A 19,219-nucleotide genomic window follows, 5' to 3' on the forward strand; every position below is an offset into this window, starting at 1 on the left:
AAAGTGCACCATGAGGTATGTGCCTAAATAGCACAATACATTGATGTTCATGTGATAAAATCTCACAAACAAATCTCATCAAACAAAAATAATCAAACTTTCGAGCCTATATTGGTTGTACTGCACTCTGCCTGGGCAGGTTCACATTTCTGTAAGGCAGCAAAGCTTCTTAGGGGTGCTTTGATTTTTAAATGGTTTAAAATTAAATGGCACTGAACTTGTCTAATTATTGTATGTGAATATGCACACCAGAGCAAAAGGGGAAAACACTGTCTTACTGTTTATCAAGCGCTGAATCTTTGCTTGGTGAAAATTAACCTGGAATCATGTTTGATGTGTAATAGTCACATTAAATCCTCTTTGCAACCTGAACTTCTTCAGAACGTAGCACAACGAATGAAACAACGCAGGTGTTTTGAGATGCGTTTATAAAAAGTTATTTTTAACTTTACTTGGTGTCTAAAAATGTGGCAATCCTGTGTGAGACACTGAAAGAAAAAACATCGAGATTCAGTGCAAGTCAAAGACGTCCGTCCAGCGCGTTAACAGTATATAGGAAAACAGCGCAGATGCATACAAAAGCATGTTTGAACAGCTTCTAACTCGCCCTATACTTGAAAAACTGAACCAAACGTGGCCGGAAAACCAGATGGTTTGTCGGAACTCGTTGAGTTCAAGTCAGGTCGAAGACCTCTATTAAATGTGTAGAATAACCGAATAGTGATTTTATATTTGAATAAAGCCGCGTCAAATGGTTAACCGAATGTCGACTATCCATGCACATCCCAAATTTGCATTTACTAAACTATTTTGCAATACAATGATTCATTGTTTTGTTGTTTGGATCGCTAGGTCAATATTTAGGGATGCAATTCTTTCAGGTAACCATTTCCATTTTGGTATGAATAATTTGGTAGACATCTAATAAATGGGATTTTATTCCAGTGGATAAAATAAATTTTCACCCCAAATTATCAATGAATAAATAACATTACTTGTATGAACAAATATATGAAAAGAAAATAATTCCACTGTAGTTGGGGAAAATACACACAACTGGCTAAGTAAAATCTAAATATCCTAAAACTTGACTAAGGGTAGGTAATTGAGGAAAATATCCAAGAAGAACTGGTCTAGGAATTTATTTCAAAGAAAACAACTGCACTACTGTGTCCTTATATCAAGGAGAAGAAAAGACCAGTGGGACCCCTCCTGGTTAACAACATTTGAGTGTCTCTGGCTGTATCCCAGCAGTCATGTTTGTGACTTTTTGAAAAAGTGCACAGAGAAGAGAGAAAAGAAAGCAGAACTGCTTAGAGGAGATGGAAGTGTTTCTTCAGGGTGAGGGCTTTACACACTCCTCCATCTGGGTCTGGCTGGGCAGGGGTGGGCAGGATGCCAAGCTGTGAGACAGAGAGAGCTGGCACACATGCAGCACTGGGCAGAACTCAACTGATCTGGAACAGAACCACATCCACAACCGGGTGCACCAACTAATGACAGCATGACGCAAGCTCGCTTACTCATTCTCACACACTCTGCAGACATCCATTTGGTAGATCTAATTTTCCAACCTAGAAAGCAATAGAACTTTCAACTGCAGCAATATAACTTTTTTTGGTCTTTCTTCTTAATAATCAGTCTCGCAGAGTACAGCCGCTCAGCGATCGTCATAAAACCTCAAGGCCCTGGCACTCAAGAGGAACACAGATCAGACCGATTGAAAGTTTGAAAGTTATAGAGATTATTTATAGGCCTCATATCTCTGCCATTACTATGTCAATATGCCCTAAATCCTCCTCCTGCTCAACAGCCACACAATCCAATAGCCATACAATCAGTGTGGTAAATCTTACCTAAAAGCAAGGCGTCTCTAGAATAGTCAATAGGTAATGAAAACAAGATGTGGGATGTAAACTAATATATAAAAAAAATAAAGCAACAATCCACAAGGCCATGTGTTACTGATTTTACCATGGTTAACGAGAGCTGTTAGGAACAATATATCACAGACCACAACGACATAGTTTATTAATAATAATAATAATTAATTGTTCTGCCAAATAAAATAGTTCATTAGCCAAAGTGGCCATTAAAAGAAGGTAGACGCAACACAACAAATGGAAGAAAAATGCAAATATCTAGAGACGCATTACTAAAAGTTAAAGCTTTTAACTAGACACAGCACAGCAGACCAGTGCAAGACGACAGTCCACAAGATGTCCGTCTAGTACATGTTTACTATTTTTTTGCAGACAGATGCAAAAATATTTTGTGTAAACAGCCCCAAACTATATGCTGTTTATGTCTGCCAAGCAACTTAGAATAGAAATTCAACTGATGCAAGGTCACAGGTATACATTTATCAGCCATTTCATGGCTCTAAATGGGTCTCATTCCACTTTCATTTACATTTTTACATTTATGCATTTGGCAGACGCTTTTATACAAAGCGACTTACAGTGCACTTATTACAGGTACAATCCCCCTGGAGCAACCTGGAGTTAAGTGCCTTGCTCAAGGACACAGTGATGATGGCTGTGGGAATTGAACCAGCAACCTTCTGATTACCAGTTATGAGCTTTAGCCCACTACACCACCACTGCTCATTCCAACTAGGAATGCACCGATACCACTTTTTCTCTTCCGATCCAATTCCGATATTTGAAATCTCAGTATTGGCCGATACCGATCCAAAACCAATGTTGTATTTTTCATAATCAGTTTAGAATACCTATACCTCACTGATTGATGCTAACTATATGTAAAGAAACACAAACCTATGGGGGCCTGGGTAGCTCAGTGGTAAAATACGCTGGCTACCACCCCTGGAGTTTGCTAGCTCGCTAGTTCGACTCCAGGCAGGTCTCCTAAGCAACCAAATTGGCCCGGTTGCTAGGGAGGGTAGAGTCACATGGGGTAAACTCCTCGTGGTTGCTATAATGTGGTTCGTTCTCGGTGGGGTGCGTGGTGAGTTGGGTGTGGTTGCCACGGTGGATGGCATGAAGCCTCCACACGTGCTATGTCTCCGTGGCAACGCGCTCAACAAGCCACGTGATAAGATGCACAGGTTGATGGTCTCAGACACTGAGGCGAATCACTATGCAGCCACAAGGACTTAATAGCACATTGGGAATTGGGCATTCCAAATTGGGAGAAAAAAAAAAAAAAGTTTTAACTACACATTATTTCAATATACAGTTGTGCTCAAAAGTTTGCATACCCTTGGAGAATTGGTAATATATGTACCATTTTTAAAGAAAACATGAGTGAGCAGGCAAAACACATTTCTTTTATTTCTTATGGGATTCATATTCAACTGTAGTTTATAACAGAATGGCACAATCATAAAACAAAACATGGCAACAAAGGAAAAAAATGAAATGACCCCTGTTTAAAAGGCTTCATACCCTTAGTTCTTAATACTGTGTATTGCCCCTTTAGCATCAATGATAGCGTGCAGTCTTTTGTAATATTTGTTTATGAGGCCCCAAATTCTTGCAGGTGGTATAGCTGCCCATTCGTCTTGGCAAAATGCCTCCAGGTCATGCAAAGTCTTTGGTCGTCTTGCATGAACTGCACATTTGAGATCTCCCCAGAGTGGCTCGATGATATTAAGGTCAGGAGACTGTGATGGCCACTCCAGAACCTTCACCTTTTTCTGCTGTAACCACTGGAGGGACAACTTGGCCTTGTGCTTAGGGTCATTGTTGTGCTGGAAAGTCCAAGAGCATCCCATGCGCAGCTTTCGTGCAGAAGAATGCAAATTGTCTGCCAGTATTTTCTGATAACATGCTGCATTCATCTTGCCATCAATTTTCACAAGATTCCCCATGCCTTTAGAGCTCACACACCACCAAAACATCAGTGAGCCACCACCATGCTTCACAGTGGGGATGGTATTCTTTTCACTATAGGCTTTGTTGACCCCTCTCCAAACATAGCGCTTATGGTTGTGACCATAAAGCTCTATTTTGGTCTCGTCACTCCAAATTACAGTGTGCCAGAAGCTGTGAGGCATGTCAAGGTGTTGTCGGGCACATTATAACAGGGCTTTTTTGTGGCATTGGCGCAGTAAAGGCTTCTTTCTGGTAACTCGACCATGCAGCTCATTTTTGTTCAAGTATCGTCGTATTGTGCTCCTTGAAACAACCACACCATCTTTTTCCAGAGCAGCCTGTATTTCTCCTGAGGTTACCTGTGGGTTTTTCTTTGTATCCCGAACAATTCTTCTGGCAGTTGTGGCTGAAATCTTTCTTGGTCTACCTGACCTTGGCTTGGTATCAAGAGATCCCTGAATTTTCCACTTCTTAATAAGTGATTGAACAGTACTGACTGGCATTTTCAAGGATTTGGATATCTTTTTATATCCTTTTCCATCTTTATAAAGTTCCATTACCTTGTTTCGCAGGTCTTTTGACAGTTCTTTTCTGCTCCCCATGGCTCAGTATATAGCCTGCTCAGTGCATCCACATGAGAGCTAACAAACTCATTGACTATTTATACACAGACACTAATTGCAATTTAAAAAACCACAGGTGTGGGAAATTAACCTTTAATTGCCATTTAAACCTGTGTGTGTCACCTTGTGTGTCTGTAACAAGGCCAAACATTCAAGGGTATGTAAACTTTTGATCAGGGCCATTTGGGTGATTTCTGTTATCATTATGATTTAAAAAGGAGCCAAACAACTATGTGATAATAAATGGCTTCATATGATCACTATCTTTAAATAAAATACTTTTTTTTTTTTTGTATGATCAGTCATATTTTCAAAATCAATGCCAAAATTTCTGCCAGGGTATGCAAACATTTGAGCACAACTGTAAATGTACAAACTATTAAGAAAAACATTATTGTTAACTAGTCTACTGGATAATGCTGCAGCAAAATTAACAGTAATTCCAGTCAAAGTGTTCAGTAGAAAAGAAGGCAGTGTTTTTTTTTTTTTTGCAAAAAACATTCAACTTGTATCTGGACTTTAAAGGATTCAGATCTCTTTTTTTGTTCAATTTAGTTGTTAAGTTATCAGTTCACTTTTCATTCACAGTTATTTTTTGGAACCCATTAAACTTAAATATTGTTATAATTTGTTAAACAAATAATAATAATAATACCTTATTATTATCATCATTATTATTGATTTTAGAATTGTAAATACAACAGTAATATATTACAATCATGCACCTTTAACTTTAAAACCCTCTGGCTTTTATTTTGACATTCTGAACTCTCCAGGAAGTCCTGTATGTGTCTGTTTGTAAGCAAGTTCACAGTAGTTTAATTCGCTTCTTATTCAAATTCTAGTAAAATGCACCTCCGGCACCGTTCTAAATGCATATTATAAGTGAACCGAACTATTGAGCATCTACATCTGAGATGTTGTTCGTCAGTAGCGCAACGCGGAAGGCTAAAAATAGCCGTGAGTGTGTGTGTGTGTGTGTGTAAACAGAGCAGCGCCATTTAATAACGCGCTGGCGCTGCAGTGCATATTATATATTTACTTATTAAACACAGCCTTTTGAGATTCACAGAGCTATCGCACGTCTTCAAGTGGCTTTGAATAAAATGCACGAGTCATATGAACTACTTTAATGGTGCATTTATGGTTCTTTTATGTCATTTTTGGAGTTTGACAGGAACGAACATGAATAACACACAGTATCAGATTTGGATCGGGCTCGTCGGACCGATACCCAATCCATCTAAAAATGTCAGTATCGGAGCCGATACTGATCCAGGTATAGGATCGGTGCATCCCTAATTCCAACAGATGATTTTAGAGCCAGAACTATCCATTTAATAAAACAGAAAAAGGTTAATCTTCTCCCGACCTACAAGCAGAAACTAAAATCAGCTAAGCCTGTAGTAAGAAGATGTAAAGGACTGTAAAGAGATGGACTAATGAAGCAGAGCTGGAACTACAAGCCTGCTTTGACTGCACTGATTGGAGTGTTTTTGAAGCTGCAGCCACAGACCTGGACGAGGTTATACATCAGTTTCTGTGAGGATATGTGCATCCCTACTAGGACATTTTTATAATTCAATAATGATAAACCATGGTTTACAGGCAGCTTCGTCATGCCAAAGAGGATGCTTACAGAAGTGAGGATAAAATATTGTACAACCAGGCCAGGAACACACTTACTAAGGAAATCAAAATGGCTAAAAGAAGCTACTCTGAAAAGCTAAAAAAAACAGTTTTCATCCAACGATCCTGCATCTGTGTGAAAAGGCCTGAAAATCATCACCAAATACAAGACACCTCCCCCTCACTCTGTAGAGAGTCAACTAATGGCTGATGAACTTAAAGTGTTTTACTTCAGGTTTGAAAAGCCCAGTCTCACACCCCTCCCCTGCTCTGATCTTCACTTCACACACACCAACACCTCCTGGAACCGCCCTCCTGCTACTCAATCTGCACTTCTTATCTGTGAGGAGGATGTGTTCCGGGTCTTTCGGAAACAAAAGACTAGGAAAGCTTCAGGCCCAGACGGTGTTTCACCTGCCTGTCTGAAAGTCTGTGCTGACCAACTGTCCTCCATCTTCACACAGATATTCAATAGATCACTGGAGCAGTGTGAAGTTCCCTGCTGCTTCAAACCCTCCACCATCATTCTAGTACCCAAAATCACAGGACTTAATGACTACAGACCTGTCGCTCTCACGTCTGTGGTCATGAAGTCGTTTGAAAGACTGGTTTTGGCCTACCTGAAGGACATCACTGGACCCCTGCTGGACCCTCTTCAGTTTGCTTACCGAGCAAACAGGTCTGTGGATGACGCTGTCAATATAGGACTGCATTATATTCTGCAAGACCTGGGACTTATGCAAGGATCCTATTTGTGGACTTCAGTTCAGCCTTCAATACCATCATGCATGATCTTCTCTCAACCAAACTGACCCAGCTCTCCATGCCCACCCCAATCTGTCGATGAATCACCAGCTTTCTGACAGATTGGCGGCAGCTAGTGAGACTGGGGAAACTCACATCCGGGACCCTCACTATAAGCACTGGTGCCCCTCAGGGATGCGTTCTCTCCGGCCAGCTCTACAGAGCACTCAGCGCCAGGACATTCAGGCACAAGAACAGTTTTTAACCCTCAGGCCATTTTCCACATGAACAATTAAACTGCCTCAGGACTCCCCCGTAGTACAATAATGTAAATAAATATCTCATGTACATATGTAAATTCACATATTTAATTCAATAACTGTACATACCCCTACCTTGCACATACATTACCACTTGCACATGTACATACATGTACATGTAACATTGTGTTATATGCCTTATTTTTTGTATGTCTATTTATACTCTTACCATGTTTTATATTCTGTGTCTAATTGTAATGTTCTCTGTGCACTTGTTTCTCCTATCACCAAAAAGCATTCCTTGTGTACATGAGAACACCTGGCAATAAAGCTTATTCTGATTCTGATTCTGATCAATCATTCCACAAAATTACTGCTTAAAAATGCATCTTGCCTATGTTGAGGGTGAAAATACATTATATTACCTAATAAGAAACAGCAGGCTTATTAGAGGTGCTTGCTAAGTAAGCATGACTATTATTATTGCTCATATTTTGAAAAAGCCTTAACCCTAATTATTAAACTTCGGAGCATAACTCATCTCTCACTTTGTGCTATGGACATAATGACACCTCAAGACATGCTGCAGCTTGTTGAGGGGAGGTGTGCTATTACTTTTCTAGGTGATTTGACTTTCGATTTTCACCTGCACTGCAAAAAAAAAAAAAAACTGCTTTGAATTTACATGGTTTAATCATGTATATCAGTGCGACATGAATCATTAAAGTTACATCAACATATTTTTTTCCTCTTGGTTTATCTCATTAATTCTTTATCAAAAAACATAATTTGTTAACATAATTTCAACATAATGGAATTAAGTTTTTTTTTAAATGATCCAATTAAGTAGCCTCAAAGTGTTTTATGTATCCCTAACATTATTCATTTCGTCACTTCAACATATTTGTGTCACATTTATGTTATGAAGTTATGCTAGTTAACAAACTTTTAGCTAGCAATAGCATATATTAGCATGTTAAATGCTAAGTAGTAATTGCTCTGTAAGGGTGCTTTCACACTTGGTTCGATTGCTTGGACCAAACCCAGGTTTGTTTCCTCCCCCTCCCGAAGCCCACGATGGTCTGTGTTCACATCATAATTAATTGGGCCCAAACCACGGTCCGATTACATCATCAACGTAGGTACATGTGGCAGCTGTTTAACACTGTACCTAGGTAACAACTTGAGAAGACGTCACTGTGTTAAGTGAAGTATTAAAGTTTGTCTTTTTGGATTTACCACGAAAACTTGCCATGCACAGGACAACACTTGTATTTGTCTCCCACAGGTGCATTGAATGAGCAATGATGTGATGAATGTTAGCGTTTGTCTGCCGCGAGCCCGCGGATGTGTTGCAAGAGATGTGAAGAATGTGAGCTGCTCTCTGAAGGCGATTTATTTGGACAAGTAGGTAGGAGAAATGCATTATACCATAATAATTGCGATCTGGAGCCTGCAAAGACGCAAATCATAAGTCATCACAAGCAGTTCACTTCCGCGATTTGGTACGACTGTGTTCACATCAGCAGCAAACCATACTGGAGTTCACATGTACCGTACCCCAGAACACCTTTTCAAGTGGACCCAAGTGCGCACCTGAGTTCAGAAAACAGCGTTCACACCACCCAAACGAACTGAACTTTGCCATCATTTGACCCCGGGTGTGCACCAAAAGTACTAGTGTGAAAGTACCCTAAGTAAACCTGTGTACCCGTCCTCAACCTAAGCAAAAGCTCCACTCTTCACCACAATGTTAACCCAGCATAACAGAATCAAACAAAATCCCCAAAACAACAACAACATTAAGTCTTCCCCTTTTTTTATCTAGCTCAATATTGCAAAAAATAGCACTTCATTTCAAAATGTTTACTCTCCTCATCAAGTCCCATGCAAAGCATGCTGGGAACTACAAATTTCCTGCCTAAATCCCTTTTCCTATGTTGCTGAACATGCTTGAATGTTTTACATTCACCTTACATAATGTAATCTAGTAGATTGCACATTTTAGAGAATAGCAATAATCGAAAGCAAAGACAACAAGTTTAGAAGAGAAACACAATTTTGTTGTGAAGATCACAAATAATTAGTGCTGTCAGTGTTAAACGTTAACTCGTGATTAATTTAAAATGTTCATGTACCGATTTGACATTTTATTCAGCTCCGTGTGAGTTGTAAACACTGTTAGAGGGCGGGGCCTTTGCGATGTGTTTAATGGGGACATTACACTCATACACACTAAAACAAACACACAACAGCGAGTCCGTACCAATGATCAAATGCTGGAGAAAGAACTTCTTATAAAACTAATGCTGAAGGGACTTCGTCAGACTTCACTGAAGTCTTTCAAGCGTCTTTTGTAAGTCAGCATTTTACCACATAAGCATGTCAATACTTACAAGCCCGCTGTGCAGCTAGTTTTTCTCACTGTTGACGCTCCGCTTAAATTTCATAGAATTCAAATTTTGTACCCGTTGCCGCCGAGCTTCTGAAGTGTCAGCTAATGATCCCCAGACCGTTCGGATTAATTATTTTATATTGGAAGTGCCACCGCTAAAAGCAGAACAAGACGCACTTTTCATTTGGAGTTCAATGCAGCGCTGGATGCCCTGACACAATTCATGTGCAGTCCATATCTAAAGTGAAAAGCCTGCCAACTGATTAATATTAAATGAGGGTTTAATGTGCACTGCAATGAATACTAGTTCTTTCAATCAGTCAACATCACACTTAGACTTTGTGAAATGTTTAATGTTACTCAAATGGGAGCTATTTTAGTGAATTTCTGTCTTTATACTGTGGAGTTTGGAAAATGTTCATAAAGCATTTTTGTTACATACTGTATTGTTTTGTTCTATTGCGTTGTTCTTTCCAAAGAACAAATAAATGCATTATGACAGGAAATAAGTACATACAGAGTCAAATTTCACTACTTTTAAAATCAGAGATTAATCGCGATTAACTATGAAAAATTATGAGATTAAAAGCAATTTAAAAAATGGTATCTACTTACAGCCCAACAAATAATGATTTAGTAAACGTATATTTTTTTCAGTTTGATCATTGTGGCAGACAGTAAAAGTGCAGTGACTGACTTTCTTCCATGAAACACAAAAAGAGATGTTAGGCAGAATGCCTCAGTCACTTTCACTGTTTGGAAAAAAGATGCAATGAAAGTGAATGGTGACTGAAGCTAACATTCTGCCAAATATCTCCTTTGTGTTCTATGAGGGGGGAGGGGGATGTCATACAGGATTGGAACTACATCAGGGTAAGTAAATGACAGAATTTACACATACTTAGCCTTTACCATAAATAGGATTCTCATGTGTAACGAGAACGGAAATCACGTCTCAAAGATAGAACGCATCACATGCAGGCATCTAACTCCCAGCTGACGAGAGGCTTCTGATACACCGATAGACAGGCTGGGTGTAACTACACATATTAATACATTAACAGAAGGGTGTCCAGGAACGCTCAGCGCCTGGTAATCTGGAGCGACTGGAGCGGGACTGATAAGATTCTCTCCCGCTCCCCGCCGCGCAGGCACCTCTGTTGGCTGCTGGCCAATCAGAGCTCATTCCACGGGCCTACATCAGGAGAAAAGAAAGCTGCAGGCATGGTGTCTCAACCCCCATCCAAAAATACACAAAATCAGGGTTTGCATTCGATATTTCAGACAGGCGCTGTCAACATGATTCACTCCCCTGTCAGCCTGCGCAGAAATAAAATAATGAAATCCACCGCAAGGTAGAACAAAATCGTGCCGAAGAGAATATTTTATGGGGCCTCGTGCCTCTTGGACGAAAAGTGTTTTTGTGTGTGTGTGTGTGTGTGTGTGTGTGTGTGTAGGTTGTGATGTAAATCGATAGGAGGACAGTTTACACAACTGCACACTTCATTTTAAATAACAGCAAAAGTGACTCACGAACCCACTGATGACTTGATTATTTATATATTATGAGACTTCATTAACTGCAAGTATGCGGTTTATTACTTCCAATTATTAGAATGTCTGGGAAGGTAATTGCTCATAAACAATATGCGAGTGGTGGGTTTGTGATGAAGTGGTATTTTAGTGGAGGTTTGTGCCCAACCCCAGAAAGTTGCCAGGATACTCGGACAAAATATAGAATACAAAAGGTCTTCTACTGCTCTGATCCATTCACAGCGTTCAGAAAAATTTGCATGCAAACTTCGATAAGATTAATGCTATTGATGAATGCATTCAACTTCTCCTTTGTGTCTTCCATGCTTCTTGATGTAAATTCCTTGTGAAGAACAAAGATTGTAAGCTTCTCTGTAATGGAATCTACTGTTCAGAGACATGATGTTGAATGCCAAAGACAGGCTTGAGAAAATTCTAATTTCATTCCAAACACGCACTGAATGTAACATAATTTTTTTCCCCTCCCACGTTTCAGCGGATGAGGGGATATTTCCTCTTGATAATCATGATCTTGGCAGATGAGATAGGGACAATTGTGCAAACAATTTTTCAACACAAACCTCCATAGGTCAGTTTGTCTATTTGCTTCCCTCCTAACCTTTAAGAATCTGTCTGATACCTTTAGAGACCGCCCTGTCTCCATAGGGGGCTTTCATACAGTTTGTCTTATGCTACAATCTCTCTCTCTAATGGAGTTTAGAATTTCAGTGGAAATGCCAGACAGCAGAGTGCATTTAATTGAGTTGAGTTCACGTAATTTCAGAGCCATCCTGCCAAATTTGCATTTTAGCAGCCTGCGATTACTCTTCATATTTCACAGTGTTGGGCAAAACTGATGGTTGGCCATGTCTTTTGACCAAAGCAGGATCACCGAAGCTGGCAGAGCTGTGAGGAAAAAAGGGGAGTATCCGAACTGCGAGAAGTTAGTGATGTGCCAGCCAGATGACATGTTGGCACAAGAAGAAACCCACGTTGTTCCCAGTGGTCATGTGATCAGTGCCAGCTGTTTCAATTTCAAACGAAAATTAAAAGCAGCCTGACACAAACCAAGAAAAAGTCCAATCCCTGAGCACAAAACCTGGCATCTGTAATAGTAAATATTAAATGTAGACAAACAACAAAGACACTGCACACTGTTATGTTAGAATTCACACGATCATGCTGCAAATAAAGCAAGACTCTTTCATCTTTAAATACATTTGAAAGTAAGTGTACAGCAATATGCCAAGTCTACCCATGCACGACATTTAAGGCTAAAGTCAATCCTCGCCCCTTCAAACATGGGTGTAATTCAAAAGCATCTCAACGACGTCCTGTGGTGTTATTCCCCTACAGCAGTCATGACAAAACTGAACAAACAACCAGGGCTTAGGCAACACTGCCCCCTGTTGGTCTACAACATAAAACACTTTCCAGTGACATCTCCTATGAGCAGAGATTTCAGTCACCGCATATTAAGCTTCAGAAGAGTCTATTTGAATTACTCACGCAACCATAAATGTCTATGACTTTGAATAAATATTGCCAGCAAGGGTGGTAGCTCACTGACAAAAGAGTGTAGCGGTAAAAATGGTAAATCTATCACTGTCAGTTAAAACCAACACTGAGGCACAATGCAATCGGGAGAAGACAATTCATATACTGCCCCTCTCATTCAGCCCTTCCATTAAAATATTCCATTTTAACTACAGTGCTTGCAAGACAACACTATATTGTCATTGCTCAAAAAATCTAGTTAGGAGTTTGTTCTATAGCCCCTTTCCCCAAGTATTAAACTTATGCAATTAATTCAGCCTGAACCACTTCATGTACAGACTCCATTCAAACATAGTTTTGTAGATATCACAGCAAAAGTTGGAATGATTTCTTTTTGTTATTGTGAACTTTTTAAGATATTTAAAGGAAGAGTTTATCCACAAATTGAATTCTCTCATACTTTACAAAAAAAGGTGAATAAAAAATAAAATCCTGGTCTGTCTTTTAAAGAAAATGGTAGTTAACAGTGACTTACTTTAAGGCTTAAAAACCCCAAGTGTTATAACAGTAGTCCATGCATCTTGTGTATCATATTCCAAGTCTTCTGAAGCCATCCAATAGTTTGTCGAGCAAGAACCCGTCAAGGCACATAATGTGTGTCAAGATTATTTGTTTTTTAAATTACATTTTGGTTTCAATTTCAGGTTGTTTCTCATGAAGAAAAAAAAAACTATCGTATGACCTCAGAAGACTTGAAATATGATGCCCAAGCTGTATGGACTACTTAAAGGAACATTCCAGGTTCAATACAAGTTAAGCTCAATCGACATCGATTTTTGGCATAATGTTGATTACCACAAAAATAATTTCAACTCGTTCCTTCTTTTCTTTATTAAAAAGCAAAAATCTGGGTTACAATGAGGCACTTACAATGGAAGTGAATGTGGCCAGTCTTTGAAAGGTTTAAAAGGCAGAAATATGAAGCATATCTTTTTACAGTATAAAAACACCAATACATTAATTCTTCTGTTAAAATTATGTGAGTTGTAAAGTTGTTTAAATTGTAATTTTTGCAGTCATTTTAGGGTTTGTTAACATTACATCATCATGGTAAAGTTGTGAAATTGGCTATAACTTTACACAGAAAAGGTTAGTAAGTGATTTTATTGCACTAAAATCATGTTTACATGCATATTGTTTATGTTTTGTGGCTATACTTTTGAAAAAGTGAGTATTAATGTTCAAAACTTGGCCCCCACCCTTACAGAAATCTAGAGTTCTGGCAAACTAACTGCAAACTTGCCACAAATTTGCCACACATTATTTTCACATGCAAATGAGCTTGTGATTCACCGCAAATGTTTGCCAGAAGTTTGCAGCTCTTCACCGGCAGTGGTGAACCTGCAGCAAACCTTTGGCAACAATGGACAATTTGCTGCAAAGCTCATTTGCATGTGAAAATGATCAGTGGCGAATTGGCAAGTCTGCAGCAAATTTGCCATGAACTCAGTTTTTGTAATGGTATTCACTTCAATCACTGCAACCCAGATTTTTGCTTTTTTTAAAGAAAAGGATTGGCAAGTCAAAATTGATTTTTGTGGTAATCAATATTATGCCACAAATGCTGTCGATTGAGCTTAACTTGAATCCAGAATATTCCTTTAACATTATAAAGAGCATATAAAGGTACCTCTGAAATTAATTAACTGCTTTTTTCCAACACATTAGGGCCCATATACTACATTTCATGTTGATTTATAAAATATTGCTTTTATTTTCAATTTTATAGCTTGTAGAAATCATGAAAATAACATTGAAAATAGAGGAGCGTTTGTCTCAAGGTCAGCTGCCTTCTCAAAAAAATGAGACTTTTTACTTTTAGATAAAGATCGAGAGTTGATGCCAGACTTTATACGGTACACAAAGACGCATGTTTTCAGTATTAGCATGGGCCCTATTTTCACTATTTTTCACAAAATTTCACCGACTCACTCATTGTCCCTCTCCCCAGCCTCTTCAATGTTTGTATCCTCCAGAATATAAAAAGCTTTTTGGGGTTAATGATCCTTTTGGGTGCTCAACTCTCACTGTATTGAAAAGACAGAATTTTCATTTTTGGGGGAACTATTTCTTTAGAATTGAAGTTTGAAAACATCCCATTGACTCCCAACCATCAATGATGGTGTAATCATAATATTTGCATGCTAGATTCCAACTGGTCTTCTTTCTTACATATATTTGCTACTTGTATAATTTAACCATATAACCACTTTTGCACTGCAAAGACTTCTAGTTACACGGAATCAAGATTACGGCAAAGCAGCTCTGTTGCAGCATTTACCTTATGAAGAACCACAACCTAATACCAAAGCTTAATTAAAACTTTTCTTTTATTATGTTTCCTTCCTATTCTTTTCCTGACTTGCAAGCACTGGTTTTCCTTCTAGAAATGTAAATATACCTTAAAGGTTCTGGTCGACCAGAGCATTCTTATCATTTCTGTATGTGTTGTATAAGGATACTTTCTCTCTCTTGAACAATAAGTTGGTTTTGTTGCTCTAGCTGTTGGATTTTCTTCTCAAAGGTCTCCTGTTCATCCCTGAGCTTCTGTACAGATTCTTCCTTTTCTTCACTCACTCTGTGCAAATACACACAAACAATATGAACTTCATATCAGATACAAAGTTGCATCACTATACACAGAAAAGCACATTGGCTGAAGGGCTACTATAATCATTAATTTAGGGTAAAATGCATCATAGAGCTTTACCTGGCCAGCTCCTGAATGAGACTGGCAATGCGACGCTTGTCCTCTGGGCAGAGATCCTTCAGTGATGGCTTACTTTTGGCTTGGGCAGTGATGGCAAGTGCCTACAGTTCAGAACAGACACTTACAGTCATTTTAGCACATTGGTCCAGATGTGTATGTAGCACATCTACATATAAGAAATCATACAGAGACAAAAAATGTTCAGACCTCAACAGTTTTGTTGCACAGAACCCTAACCAGAGAACCCTGTTAAGATTATCAAAGACAACTGCTTGCAAGATGATCCTTGATAAAAATTCATCCCATTTCAGTACACAAATATTGCCTCATCACAGTGACATCATCACAGGAATTCTGAACACTCTCACACTGAAAACCCTAATAAGTAGACTCTACTCAACTGACTGAGTAACAGTGTCTCCAAAACTTGTGTAATTAAGTTCACTTCTCTTGGTGTTCATATAGAATGAAATTTATTATTTTAGTTACGCTAATTACAGTAGGCTTAACTCAGGCTTGCTATATAAATATTGCTGTCTCTACTTAATAATTTTTGTTGAATTTTTTAAAATTTAGGTTATAAAATAGCACAGCTTAATGAATGAATATTATAACTGATTCTAGGTCAATGATTAAATAAACTTATTTCTCCACAGAAATGCATATATGCCTATACTTTAGTTGCACACGCACAAGAACTGAGCTAACAGGGTCCAACTTGACCAAAGGCGACACAGATCACACTAATGGTGATATCACACAAAATAACTATTTGCAACAAAACATAAATAATACTACAAAAGAGCTAAAACCTCTATGAATTCTTAATAACGACTATTTAAATGCCCCCATTTGTTCCCTTTGACCAAAAAACCTAATTAAATAATTAAAGCACATGGTATTGTGGGTATCCCCAATAGCCTCAATTTTGTACTCAATAGTTTGAATTATTAACACTTAAAATCTTAAGTCTATGGATTTTTAAGAAAATTAAGTTCAAGGAATTCCGATATTTGAGTTATGAACCCAAAACCTTACATTTCAAGACAACTTGATTTTTCCAGTAATGACAACATTAGAGTTGACAGTGCAGTATACACCGATCAGCCACAACATTAAAACCACCTGACTAATATTGTGTAGGTGCCCCTCGTGCCGCCAAAACAGCGCCAAATCACATCTTAGAATAGTATTCTGAGATGCTATTCTTCTCACCACAATTGTACAGTGTTGTATCTGAGTTACCATACACTTTGTCAGTTCGAACCAGTCTGATCATTCTCTGTTGACCTCTCTCATCAACAAGGTATTTCTGTCCACAGAACTGCCCCTCACTGGATGTTTTTTAATTTTTTTTGGCACCATTCGGAGTAAATTCTAGAGACTGTTGTGCGTGAAAATCCCAAGAGATCAGCAGTTACAGAAATACTCAAACCAGCCCATCTGGCACCAACAATCATGCCACAGTCCAAATCATTGAGATCACATTTTTTCTCTATTCTGATGTTGATGTGAACATTAACTGAAGCCCCTGACCCATATCTGCATGATTTTATGCACTGCTCTGCTGCCACACGATTGGCTGATTAGATAATCGCATGGATGATTGTTGGTGCCAGGTGGGCTGGTTTGATTATTTCTATAACTGCTGATCTCCTGGGATTTTCACACATAACAGTCTCTAGAATTTACTCCAAATGGTGCCAAAACCAAAAAACATCAAGTGAGTGGCAGTTCTGCGGATGGAAATGCCTTGTTGATGAGAGAGGTCAACAGAGAATGGCCAGACTGGTTCAAACTGACAAAGTCTACAGTAACTCATACATTTACATTTTACATTTATGCATTTGGCAGACGCTTTTATCCAAAGCGACTTCCAGTGCGCTTATTACAGGGACAATCCACCTGGAGCAACCTGGAGTTAAGTGCCTTGCTCAAGGACACAATGGTGATGGCTGTGGGGATTGAACCAGCAACCTTCTGACAACCTTCACATTACCTTATGTGTGCTTTAGCCCACTACGCCACCACCTCTCCAACTGTACAAATGTGGTGAGAAGAATAGCATCTCAGAATGCTATTCTGAAATGCGGGTTGGAGCTGTTTTGGTAGCATGAGGGGGACCTTCACAATATTAGGCAGGTGGTTTTAATGTTGCGGCTGATCGGTGTAAGTAAAAGCATTATCTTAAATGTAATCTTTCAAGCGTATGAAGATAAAAAACTAAAAACAGAAAGTACATATAATGCTGTAAATATCACAAAATAAATAGATTACATTACTGTATAAAATTATGAGAAGTAATACTAGTAGTATGAGGGATTTTACCTCAAGCACTGTAAATATTCCGTTTAAGAAAGTCAATGCTCACCTGGGCTGAAGTAAGAGGAGACAGGGCTGGTTCTGGTGCAGGTGTAACAGTTTTTGATTTGGCTACGGTAGGCAAATGTTTCTGAGCTGAACTTTTTCCAACGACCGTCTCAGTACATTCCATTGCCAAAGGTAAACCTAGTTTCTTTCCACTTTTATCCATGTTGCCAGATTTTCTTTTAATCTTTCCCTCTGTCTTATTTGAAGAGCCAGACTTCTTGTTCCTGCTCATTCCTAAGAGAGAAAAAGATGACAGAAAACTCTTTAAGCACACAAAATCATAAAACAATATAAAGCAAGTGCAGTGTAAGATCAGTGTTTCACCAAAGATGAAAGAAACTTCAGGTCTCAAACATTAATCAGTAGGCAAAGAGCTATCAACAGGTTGTCAGAGTTAAGGATTTGCCAGTCGCTGCCTAAAAAAAAAATATGTATTTAGGTCTCACCTGTAACAAAAACTGTGGACTGCTCTTCATCTGATTCTAAGCAAGTTAAGGAAAATACTGCTGAAATGTCTCTCAGATGCTAATAAACCATGGGCTTCCATACAGAAAAAAACAAAAAGGCCAAAGACTTCTCAACAGTCAGCTAATCATTTACGAAAACAAAAGCATTTATATGACCCATGACATTTTATATGACAGCTTGGAGTTATCAAAAGGCACACAAGCAGTGAGAGGAACTCTAATGAACCTTCTTGATTATAGTGGGTTTATCACATGACTGTCCAAAAATATTGACAATCACAGCAGCTCACACCTTACAAAAATGAACTGCAGTATTATTACTTTACTATTGCAATCTATGCTAGAAAAATGTAGTTATTTGTAGAACAATGATGGTGCTGTACTACACAATGACTGTAGTCAAAAGAAAAATCAAAACCTATTAGTATGTTTTTACATTCTAACATTAATTTCATAACTGTTAGGCACATTTTACAATTTCACAATGCAAACAAATCTTAATGGTCCTAATTGCAGGCTTCATTTTCTTTATGCAAAATATAATTTCCTATTTTTATATTTGATTTGGGCTTAAATATGACTAGGACATTTTCTTGACAGGTTTCGTGAGATTCACCCTTGTATAATTGCAGTTCTGTACAGTAAAAATATAGTTTAATACATTACAACAGCAGTTTAGTGTATAACAACTACAGTTCAGTGCAATACAAGTTAAACTGACAATGATAATCCGCTAACAAGCTAATAGCCCCCCTGTCTCTAATAAAAACTGACCACTTTTATCATCTTCAGAGGTTTATACTAGCTAAACCAATGTTGGTCTACCATGATATGTCTTCAAACACATTTACACAGATATCTGGAACAAAATAATGTTAATAAATTAAAGGATACTGTCACGAATCCAGTAAAATCCATTCCCAGCTGCGCCCTCAGCAACCGCCGCCATACTGAAACAACCGCCACTACCACATGACGCCCCAGAGCTCCTCCTCTTTTCCATCTCCGGTGTGTGTGATTGGTTGACATTCACAACTCGCTCCCGCCTACTAAGAATATTACTGGTCCAATTACTCATCTGTCATATTTCTG

General features: G+C 38.6%; 1 protein-coding gene across 3 annotated transcripts in view; it reads right to left on the reverse strand.

Moving 5' to 3' along the window:
- The window catches only part of LOC127431036 (protein hinderin-like), a 50,538-nt gene extending 31,450 nt beyond the window's left edge, over positions 1-19,088 (reverse strand). For 2 of the 3 annotated variants that reach the window (XM_051681232.1, XM_051681231.1), the window contains exons 1-5: positions 19,022-19,088; positions 18,107-18,142; positions 17,662-17,894; positions 15,291-15,391; positions 15,043-15,158 (exon numbers count right to left, since the gene is read on the reverse strand). In XM_051681232.1, coding sequence (XP_051537192.1) covers positions 15,043-15,158; positions 15,291-15,391; positions 17,662-17,894; positions 18,107-18,142; positions 19,022-19,076 — 541 coding nt within the window. In that variant the 5' untranslated portion in view covers positions 19,077-19,088. The remainder of the gene's footprint in view (positions 1-15,042; positions 15,159-15,290; positions 15,392-17,661; positions 17,895-18,106; positions 18,143-19,021) is intronic. The other variant, XM_051681233.1, reaches the window with a different exon arrangement.
- Between the last annotated feature and the right edge of the window lie 131 nt (positions 19,089-19,219).

This window comes from Myxocyprinus asiaticus, chromosome 40 (assembly GCF_019703515.2).
Source record: "Myxocyprinus asiaticus isolate MX2 ecotype Aquarium Trade chromosome 40, UBuf_Myxa_2, whole genome shotgun sequence".
Lineage (NCBI taxonomy): Eukaryota > Metazoa > Chordata > Actinopteri > Cypriniformes > Catostomidae > Myxocyprinus > Myxocyprinus asiaticus.